Source organism: Gorilla gorilla, chromosome 6 (genome assembly GCF_029281585.2).
Source record: "Gorilla gorilla gorilla isolate KB3781 chromosome 6, NHGRI_mGorGor1-v2.1_pri, whole genome shotgun sequence".
NCBI lineage: Eukaryota > Metazoa > Chordata > Mammalia > Primates > Hominidae > Gorilla > Gorilla gorilla.
In genome coordinates, this window is record NC_073230.2 from 94,950,855 (window position 1) to 94,962,668 (window position 11,814).

The window sequence follows — 11,814 nt, forward strand, 5'->3', positions numbered from 1 at the left end:
CCAGTAATAAGACATTTGTGATATATTAGAATATTACTCAATGATTTAAAGGAACAGACTATTGATACACACAGCAACATATTTATACATTGTGGGATATTCATACGTTTTGGTAAATTCATACCTTGGACTACGCAGGAATTAAAAGAAACAGACTATTGATGCAATGACCTGGGCGTATCTCAAAAACAGGAAGTGTGAGAAAGAAATACTACACAGTGAATACTTTATAATTCCGTTTATATGAAATTCAAGAATAGGCAAATCTAATCTATGGTAATCGAAATGAGAAGAGTGTTTGCCCCTGGCCTAAGGATGGAAGGACTGATTTAGGAAAAAGTCTGCAGGAGCTTTCTGGAGTGATGGAAATGTTCTAACTCTTTTTTTTTTTTTCTTCTTCTTCTTCTTTTTCTTCGTTTTGAGACGGAGTTCCACTCTGCCGCCCAGACTGGAGTGCAGTGGCGCCATCTGGGCTCACTGCAGCCTCCGCCTCCTGGGTTCAAGCCATTCTCCTGCCTCAGCCTCCCGAGGGGCTGGGACTACAGGCGCCCGCCACCACGCCCGGCTAATTTTTTGTGTTTTTAATAGAGACGGGGTTTCGCCATGTTGGCCAGGCTAGTCTCGAACTCCTGATTTCAGGTGATCCACCCGCCTTGGCCTCCCAAAGTGCTGGGATTACAGGCGCGAGCTACCGCGCCCAGCCGAAATGTTCTAATTCTTTATTGGTGGTTACACAGTTGTCAAAATTTATCAAACTGTCCACCTACGATATATTATAAGCCTGTATTAAATGTAAATTAGAACTCGATTGAAATCTGTGTGTATAAATATAAATATACACTTATTTACATTTCTAATCTAATCTGAAGGTCCATTGCAACGAATCCCGCTCCGCTCTGACCCAAGAACTCCGCACTTTCTCTCCACCAGCCCTTCAAATACCTGAACTTCATGCCTTCAAGAGGTGGATTCCGGCTTCTTTACAGCGCAATCACTAGCAGGTCATTTCCGTCTAGCTTGCAGATTTCCCATTACTGACACAAACGCTCCCTCAGGGCGTCCCCGTCTGGACTACAGGAGAAAGTTTGGGAGGCAGGTTCAACTTTTCAACTTGGCGGGGAATTCCTCTCCCTCTTACACAGTTTGCAGCGCGGGGGCGGCGGGGTGACAGTCCCCGTGCATGAATCAGCCACCCCTCAGGCTCCGCCCCGGCGGGGGTCGGCCGGACGCTCGCCCCGCATAAAGCGGGCACCCGGGCCGCCTGGAGCAGAAAGCCGCGCACCTCCTCCCGCCAGGCGCTTTCTCGGACGCCTGGCCCAGCGGGCCGCCCGACCCCCTGCACCATGGACCCCGCTCGCCCCCTGGGGCTGTCGATTCTGCTGCTTTTCCTGACGGAGGCTGCACTGGGCGATGCTGCTCAGGAGCCAACAGGTATCTGGCCGCTCCAGGAGCCTCTCTCCCCAACCGGCGGAGAGGGCGCAGCGGGCCATGGGGCCCCGTGTAGGCGCCCTCCAAGCCTCGCTTTCTCCAGGTCCCTGCCGCGCGCTCCGCTGGCAGGGGGGACTCGCTCCCAAGTTTGCACTTTCTCGGCAGAGGCCCCTCCGCTCGGAAGGGGACAGAACTCCGCGGGATGCTCTTTCCTCCTAGGAGCTACGCCTGACCACTTTCCCTGTCTTTTGCTTTCCTTCTGCCCCTTCTTCAGGAAATAACGCGGAGATCTGTCTCCTGCCCCTAGACTACGGACCCTGCCGGGCCCTACTTCTCCGTTACTACTACGACAGGTACACGCAGAGCTGCCGCCAGTTCCTTTACGGGGGCTGCGAGGGCAACGCCAACAATTTCGACACCTGGGAGGCCTGCGACGAGGCTTGCTGGCGGATAGAAAGTAAGTGTCCTGGGCGCACCCAGGACTCTCGCGCTCCTTGCGCCGGCGGCTGGTAGCAACTTCGCCAGTTTCCCACGTCTCGCTTTCTACAGGAAGTTTTAGCCTGGGTTTTCTCAAGTGTTAAGCAGACCTCATGGTTTTCAGTTTCTCAAAAGTAATCACAAATTTACAACCACTAACACATTTCCTGTCTCCCAACTGACACTGATCATAATTCAGTGCCTGTGCGGACTCAGGGAAAGATTTGTTCCCTCACCATGGGGTATAATAAATGCAAGAGAATAACGTGTTAGGTACAACGTAAGTGCTTCTCTGTATTTTTCATTAATTCCAAACCTATGATTCTTATCTCTCCTGGAGTACATCATTTCCTTCTGTCGATTATCCATCAATCTGAAATATTTTTAGTGGATTTTATTATTGAAGTGTGACTTAGCTCATTATATAACTCTACTTTTGTCCCGATACCCAAACATGTGTTGGATTAGTTGCGGGATATGGTGGAGATTCATAATACTGTTATATTTTAATTTATTTTTAATTTTTAAATTATATCGGTTAAGGCCTGTAAGAGAACATGGGGCTTTTCCATTCAAGGAACTGAGCCAGGGGAAAATGCGTATTCATGTGAATAAGCTTTGATTCACTGCATATGTACAATCAGAGAACACCCAGAGAAAAGTCTTTCTACTGAACTTGAAAGATACATCACAGCTGAGTCAGCTCTGAATACACTGTTAGAAAAAAAAAAAAAGTAAATATCTGGATTCATGGGAGTATTCTGGGTATTTACTATCCCAACACTAATACAACTTCTCTCCCCCAACAAAATGTTGCTGAAAATACAGTGATGGTTTAAAAGTATTAATAAGAAGGCTACTTTTGACTAACATTGTTCTATTACCCTCCTTTTCCTAGAAGTTCCCAAAGTTTGCCGGCTGCAAGTGAGTGTGGACGACCAGTGTGAGGGGTCCACAGAAAAGTATTTCTTTAATCTAAGTTCCATGACATGTGAAAAATTCTTATCCGGTGGGTGTCACCGGAACCGGATTGAGAACAGGTTTCCAGATGAAGCTACTTGTATGGGCTTCTGTGCACCAAAGAAAAGTAAATACGATTTTTATGGCATTTCTATTTCACTTTTTTGAAAAGACATTTGGGTGGAAAAAACTCAATTTGATGCGAAATTAACGTGTGCATTCTCATGATTTCACATTCCTTGACAAGTTAATGACTTGTCAAGTTCTTAGGACTGGAAAGTGACAAAGCCATGATTCAAATTTTTGCTTTCTGCCTCTTCTGATTTGTTGTTTTTGAGACGGAGTCTCGCCCTGTCGCCCAGGCTGGAGTGCAGTGGCACAATCTCGGCTCTCTGCAACGTCTGCCTCCCGGGTTCAAGCGATTCTCCTGCCTCAGCCTCCTGAGTAGCTGGGACTACAGGCGCCCGCCACCATGCCCAGCTAATTTTTTTTTCTTTTTTCTTCTTTCTCTTTCTCTCTTTCTCTTTCTCTCTTTCTCTCCTTCCTTCCTTTCTCTCCTTCCTTCCTTTCTTTCTTTCTTTTTTTCTTTCTCTTTCTTTCTTTCTTTCTTTCCTTCCTTCCTTCCTTTCTTTCTTTCCTTCCTCCCTTCTTTCTTTCTTTCTTTTCTTTCTTTCTTTCTTTTTTCTTTCGACGGGGTGTCACCGTGTAAGCCAGGATGGTCTCGATCTCCTGACCTCATGATCTGCCCACCTCGGCATCCCAAAATGCTGGGATTACAGGTGTAAGCCACCACGCCCAGCCCTGAATTGTTTCTTTAGAACTATTTCTCAGCTACTCAATTTATGCATAAAAGATTAAAGTATTCATTAATGAATGTTATGACCTCAGATTTGTACACAATCAGTTATACATGTGAGATAGTGGAATATATACAGAATTAAGATGGTGAAACTTGAAAATTTCTTTCTAAAGTTTTCGGTTAGATTTCTGTATTCTTCAGTAATTGCAAATTGCAGCACAAACATCTCCACACGTTTCTGTCCTATCTATGTGTTACCTCTCCCACCACCACCCCTGAATCCTTGAAATGACAGTCTCTTGAGTAGTATTTAATGTTTGCAGAGGGAGACAATACAGGCATTTCCCCCAGACACAGAGATTTTTGAAAAGTTCAACAAACAAGGAAAACTTCCTTTGGCAGAGAATTTGATAAAGCTTTATAGCTGTACTGTGTTGAATATGCAAAATCTTGAGTTAATGTGGTGATGGTTACTGTGGATGTTCTCTTGTTTGTGTAGATATAAATGTTTGCATAGATATAAATGTTTGCCCCAGTGGTTACCTGGAAATTAGTATGCATATATTATTGATTAATAATGGAATGAGAGCTGTTAAAAACATTAAAGCAAAACTACCAACACGACAAAATTTACCAAATCATGCCACATATTGTCCTTGAAACTTACCCCATTTTTACCTAACCATATCTGGTATTTGGGTTTAACTTCTTTTTACATTTAAAGGATACAAAGATGTAGCTTCAGAAGAAATTCTATCCAGTTTACAAAAATTTAGAATTACCAAAATATAGCATGTAAGCTTACCTGCAATTTGAAGCACATCTTTTTAAAGGTTTAGTATGATATTTTGGATTCAGACTAAGGCTTCTATGGGATTAGATTTTCTTCAGTTACTTCAGTAATCACCATAATTTAAAAATTCTGGTATTATAACATTTCTAATTTTCTTCTCTTTTTTATAAAGTTCCATCATTTTGCTACAGTCCAAAAGATGAGGGACTGTGCTCTGCCAATGTGACTCGCTATTATTTTAATCCAAGATACAGAACCTGTGATGCTTTCACCTATACTGGCTGTGGAGGGAATGACAATAACTTTGTTAGCAGGGAGGATTGCAAACGTGCATGTGCAAAAGGTAGTGAATGTTTTCTTATTCCACCTTTACATAAACTTTATAAATAACTTATCAGAAAAATTATATTTTTATTTATCCATTTTACTAATAGCAAATTGCCGTTTCTAGACTACTTCTACATAAGTATCTCCATAGTGTTAATCAGTTTTGTCAAAATGCTTTTACTGGCTAGCTGCAGTAGACAGTAGCTGTATCTTCATATCTTAATGGTAAAATATTATTAACTGAGTGTATAATGAGTTTTGACTTCACAGTCCTTAAAAATAAGATGAAGTGAGCTCAATAACCTTATCAGAAATAGTGATTTATAGTGAGCCTGAAGACTGGAGATGTATGATTTTCATTGTTGTTTTATTGATTTTAGCTTTGAAAAGGAAAAAGAAGATGCCAAAGCTTCGCTTTGCCAGTAGAATCCGGAAAATTCGGAAGAAGCAATTTTAAACATTCTTAATATGTCATCTTGTTTGTCTTTATGGCTTATTTGCCTTTATGGTTATATCTGAAGAATAATATGACAGCATGAGGAAACAAATCATTAGTGATTTATTCACCAGTTTTTATTAATACAAGTCACTTTTTAAAAAATTTGGATGTTTTTTATATATAACTAGCTGCTATTCAAATGTGAGTCTACCATTTTTAATTTATGGTTCAACTGTTTGTGAGACTGAATTCTTGCAATGCATAAGATATAAAAGCAAATATGACTCACTCATTTCTTGGGGTTGTATTCCTGATTTCAGAAGAGGATCATAACTGAAACAACATAAGACAATATAATCATGTGCTTTTAACATATTTGAGAATAAAAAGGACTAGCAAATAAAACTCATTTTGCATTTGAAAGTTGGATTATATTTTAGTCCCAAGAAGACAAAGTTGCAGATTAACAACACTTTAAAAATATTTCTCCCATTTTATTGTGTTAGATTGCAGTACAATGAATGAATAAGGGGATTTATTTAAAAGATCATAACTTTCTTGACTGATTTAAAAAGCTAATCAATTTATTAAAGCCAGAAATGTTCTCCTCTGGGAAAGCAATTTCTATCTATTTATCTACCAATCCCCACTCACATGTATATGTTTGTGTTTACACAGAGATAGATGGTTTTAAGGGTTTTCCTATTGTTAAATTATTTCCTAAGACATTGTGGGTTGGAGACCACTAAACTTATAAAAAACCAAGGAAAGTAAAGTTTTTCAAATGTTTATACTGTTTAAGGTGTTTATTTATATAAACCATGCATGAGAAACCGTGCATAAATTTAATAATTTAAATTTCACCAGTAAATTATCATTGATTAAATATGGTCATTCCAATGAAATAGGTTTTTTCTCTCTCTGTAATAAAACAATTTTTCTAAATTCTTATGTTTTCATAGCAAGATTAACATATTTAAAAGTATGCCCCTTATTTGGCAAAATTACAAATGCGTTTACCTTTTGCTTGAACAATCTTTCATTTAAAAATTTATCCCAGTTATTTTGACAAATAGGTATATGCCTGAGAACTTTGAATGATGCTGAAAGCTAGAAGCAAACCAGGTACTCTTCAGTCAGGGACTGGTAGAAGATTTTATGGATGAGGAGTTAGCAAAATATCTATATATGCATATCTTCTGACTCCCAGGATACATAAGAAACACAGGGCCTAGAACAGTATGAATAAACACACATATACACAAACATCACAGAAGATACTAAAGATATTAAAAATGTTTAACTATAGAGGTTTGGAGGGAACAGAAGTGTGGACAGTTGTGGAGATAATATTTATGTAAATATACCTGTGATATAGTTTTTATCTTGGACCATGTAAATATTTGACATAATTAATAATCAAAATTAAATAAAAAAGAAAAAGTATTTAAGCATTCAAACCCAACTGAATACCAAATAGTGGCAAAACTACACAAAAGATATATACTTATTTTCAATGACTTCACAAATTAATATGAGAATGTCTTTTGGGAAATATAAAGGTCAAAAAATTCTGAAGAAATCTCAAAATGCATTTTTAAATTTGTTATTACTTTTTATTTGAATAGTTTTGGAGTTACAAGTGGTTTTTTATTACATGGATGAATTATATTGCAGTGAATTCTGAGATTTTAGTGCACTGTAAAAATGCATTTAGTAGTCTCATTGTTAATGGTAATACTGGTGTTATTTTGAACCTATTGTATCTAGAATACTATGTTGTAAGAAAACAAGTAGTTACATTTCTTTAGAAGTCAGGATTTTCAGTGTTAAGAGAAAATGAGATACAAGTATACAATGAAAGAAATTAAGTAAAAATCTTTGACTTAAATTGGAATTAGAAATATTCATATAAGTTAATAACTGATTTTCTCTATCAAAAAATCTGTATTTCCCACTTTTCCATGGAATAGTCCTTGAAGTAATGACAACTCAGTAGCAGTAGTTACAATGAACATCAAGACTGTGGTCTCTCCATACTATTACTCACTAAAAAGAACCAGTGCTCTTAGGAGAATAGCTGAATCCAGGTCTGGGGCAGGAAATATGTAAGATAAGCTTGGGCCATCTTACTCCAGAAATCAAGGAAGCTATCAAAGACTAATGAATCATGTCACAAAAACAGGAGAGCAATATTAAGGAGCTCCCACTAACCTAAAATGAGACAATATGGCCATCAAAACAAATAATGACCACAATGTATATAAATATATAGAAATCTGAGTTTATGATTATATACACACACTCACCTCCTTGGTACCTTTTGGAGGTTTCTAGGGCATTATCTCATTCATTTGAAAACGATGAATTAACAGAAAGAATAAAGCATTTATCCTTTTTTTTGTTTATTTTTTAAAAACTGTACCACAGGGAAAATAGTATATGGATGTCATTCATAGAATTCCACCTAATACATGCATTAAAATGTTAGGAAATACTCCTAACAAAAGTATGAATATAGGCATCCCTCATCATTGGGTGCTGAAACAATTGTATGAAAGAAAGGTTTTTGGGGACAGTCTCATGGGAAATCAGGCTAATGTCTCTGAAGTCACAGATCATTTTGACATCCATAATAGTTTAGTCATAGACATTATTTGCTTCCTGATATGATACAATAATAAGTGCACCCTCCCCATCAAGTATTCTTGGAGAAATAAAACACAGTAAACCCAAAGATAGTCAAGCCTATAGCTATCACTATCATATTGCCAGATTGTAGAGAAATACTGGGGATATAGGAACAAGTTAAAAGAAACCAAGGAAAGTAAATCCATAATGTTGGGCACTCTACAGGACAAATACCTTGGTTTCTCCATACAAGTCAATAAAAATTTTTAAAAATGGCAGAGAGGAGGCAGTGCTTTAAGAAAAAATAATAGATAGCAATGACAAAAAGCAGCATGCCATTAAAAGGTTGGTTAAGGCCTGAATTTATGACTGTTTTTGGTGGGAATAATTACAGGAGAAGGATCTCGTGTGTGTTATGGAGGTGAAGAGTGAATGATTCAGAGCCTTTGAGGATTCTGGGGGCTCCTAGTAATCCCAAAGGGAAGCTGGATTTCGTATTTGCTCCCTTCGTCTCCCATGTAGCCAAAGCTCTTAGGGGATCATGGATCCAACTCAGCCTACATTTGCACCTCTTTGATCAGCATGGGTAGGAAGTAGATATTTTGGATAAAATTATTCTAATGCCCTATTACCTCTGCCATGTTAGTTTAATTAAGAAATATATAAAGTGGTCACAAGACATTCTGCAGTCAAGGGAAAATTCCTCCTTACCACAATCAATGTGAAGGCAAGTCACAGCTGTGGTTAAAAGGAATGTCTCATTCTGTGACACAAAAAGTCAAAATAGAAATGGGATGGCTTTTAATAAGACAGTATTTTTAAAATTACCCTGGACTATCACTCATGTGTCCCCTGTGCACACACATTGTCACAATATTTAACCATAGAAACTGCAATGGAGGCCTCCAAATTGCCTGGATCACAGCACCCTCAAGTGTGCATGCTGTCTCCCCCAACAGTCGTGTTAGACTTTTAGCCAACAATCTTATCCAGTCAGAGAATATCCTATGGAATGTCTGTCCATATATTGTAATAATGTCTGTAGACATTTTAGCTCTGTTGCATCTAGAGATAAATCTCTAGGGTGTCCCCAAGGAGTTGACCTAAAATAATCAACGTGAGAAGGATGTCTCTTGATCCTTCATCAGCCTTCTTATGACCTGATGGACTTACTGCAGTGGCGGGAACTTATCTTTATAAGCTTCATGTTTCCAGTAAAATTTAGGTCCTGTGATAAAAATAAGGAAAAGTAGAAAAGTACAGAGTTGTAGCTTTAAAATATCTTTTGCCCCTATATATTGTTATAAACTTAGATATGGAAGCAGGCAAACATGGGTATCAGAATCATCCAAAATTATTTCTTCTCCCTTCATCCACATAATCAATTATTCACCAAGTGTACCTAAGTAAGCCTTTCCTAATCCTCTTCTTATACCAGAAAAATTAGAACACTCCAGAGTTTTTCTTCCAATCTATGTCTGCCTCATATACAGTCAGCCACACTGATGCCAGGGTAATCCTGGAAAAAAAATATGATCAGGTTACCCCTTTGCTTAAAACTCTTCAGTGGTTTCCTCTGGAATCTTCACATACTGTCCAAGCCCCTTGTGTGTCATTTAAGAATTCTTAGGCACGTACCATAACATTCTTTTCTTTTCCAGATTCATCTCTTATTATCTGTAACCTATAATACAGTTGCACTAAATTATCTGCAGTTTCCAAAGCATGTCATACTGCTTTACTTTTCTACAATGTGGTTCTGAAATTTTGTGCATGAGAACCATCTGTAGAGCCAGGTACACAGCAGGCTTTTATGCCCTGTGCCCAGGGGTTTTTACTTAGTGGGTTTGAGTTGGCACTCAAAGATGCACATTTTAAACAACAACTCCAGATGATTAGGATGTACATCCTAATCATCATCGCACTTTAAGGAACTTACATCGCACTTTACATCGATGTTACATCGCACTTTAAGGAACACTTTTTTTAAGCCTTACCATAAGTTTCTTTCTTTGAAAAAAATATCATTCCCTCCTTGCAACTATTTGGCAAGTTGAATCTTCTCCTTGTTGATGAGGTATTCCTTGCCCAACCTGAAGCAGGTTTAATCATTTATCCTATGGGCTTGCCTAAACCTGGAGCAACTTCCTAGTTGTACTATTGGCAGTATTTAATTATTTTCCTTGAAGTTTTATTCTTAGGAGATCTAAGTTTTTCATGTAAAATTAATGTTATTTTTTCATTTCAAAATATATTATTAAGCTAATTGTATACTGTATAGAAAATAAAATACATAAGGATAAAAATAAAAGCAATGCAGAATTTTACCACCAAGTGATTAATAACTCCATTTCTGATCTCTTAAGGTGGAAATAACTTAGTAAAGAGATATACACATTTTAATGTCCTTAGTTTACACTGAGAAAGTGCATTACAAATTATATCAATCTATCCCCAACTAAAAATATATGAAAATGGCCAATACATTAGGTATAAAGAGAAAAATATTAATAAATCACTTCATTTTAATAAAATTGTATTTTATTTTATCATTGTTTTATTTGGTATTTCCAAGATTATTACAAAGGTTGAACTTTTTTAATTGTGTAAATTTAAGGTGTACAAAATGGTATTTTGATATACATATTTATAGTGAAATGACTACTACAGGTAAGCAATTTTAACATGTCCATCACATTCTATAGTTGCTAGTTGCTCTTTTCTATCTTTACTTTTTGGCAAGAGCACCTAAAATCTACTCTTGAGCAAATTCTCAACATGTAGTATTAATAACTGTAGTCTTCCTGCTGACATTAGATCTCCAGACTTATTTATCTTAACATAACTGCAAGTTGGTACCTTTTAATCAACATTGTCTCATTTTTCTCCCCTTCCCTATCCCTGGTAACCACTACTCTACTGTTTCTATATATTCAACTTTTTTTTTCATTCCACACGTAAGTGAGATTGTGCAGTATTTTTCTTTCTGTATCTGGCTTATTTCACTTAGTATAGTATCCTCTAGATTCATACTTGTTGTTGCAAATGGCAGTATATCCTTTTATAAGACTGAATAATATTTTATTGTATATATACATGTGTATGTATATATGTGTAAGTGTATGCCTGTATGTGTATACATATCTCACAACTTCTTTATCTACTTATTCATGGATGGGCACTTAGATTGTTTTCCTATCTTGGCTATTGTGAATAATGCAGTGAACATGGGAGTGCAGGTATCTTTCTGAAGTACTGACTTCATGTCTTTTGTGTATATCCCCAGAAGAGAGATTGCTTGGTCATATGGTGGTTCTATTTTCATTTTTTTGAGGAACATCCATATTATTTTCTACTGTGTCTGTACCAATTTAAATTCCCAACAGTATACAAGGTTCCCATTTCTTCACATCCTTCCAAACACCTCTTGACTTTTTGATAATAGCCATCCTAACAAGCATAAAGTGATATCTTTATTTATTATTATTATTTTTTAATTAAATTTTTTTTAAAGTCCAGGGGTACAAGTGCAGGTTTGTTACATGGGTAAACTTGTGTCATGGGGGTTTGTAGTACAGATTATTTAATCACCCAGGTATTAAGCATAGTACCCATTAGTTATTTTTCCTGATCCTCCCCTTCCTCCGCCCTACATCCTCCAAAAGGCCCCAGTATGTGTTGTTCCCTCTATGTGTCTATGCATTCTCATCATTTATCTCCCACTTATAAGTGAGAACATGTGGTATTCGGGTTTCTGTTTCTGTGTTAGTTTGCTAAGGATAATGGCCTCCAGCTTCATCCATGTCCCTGGAAAGGACATGATCTCATCCTTTTTTTATGGCTGCATGGTATTCCATGGTGTATATGTACCATATTTTCTTTATCCAGTCTATCACTGATGGGCATTTAGGTTGATTCCATGTCTTTGCTATTGTGAATAGTGCTAAAGAGCTTCTGCAC

At 37.5% G+C, this 11,814-nt stretch overlaps 1 protein-coding gene across 1 annotated transcript; it reads left to right on the forward strand.

Moving 5' to 3' along the window:
- The first annotated feature begins 1,039 nt into the window (after nucleotides 1–1,039).
- TFPI2 (tissue factor pathway inhibitor 2) lies at nucleotides 1,040–6,669 on the forward strand. The gene is made up of 5 exons (XM_004045757.5): nucleotides 1,040–1,431; nucleotides 1,703–1,885; nucleotides 2,804–2,992; nucleotides 4,630–4,800; nucleotides 5,165–6,669. Exons 1-5 carry the CDS (start codon nucleotides 1,344–1,346, stop codon nucleotides 5,239–5,241), a joined length of 708 nt encoding a protein of 235 aa, XP_004045805.1. The 5' UTR covers nucleotides 1,040–1,343; the 3' UTR covers nucleotides 5,242–6,669.
- Nucleotides 6,670–11,814: the final 5,145 nt, after the last annotated feature.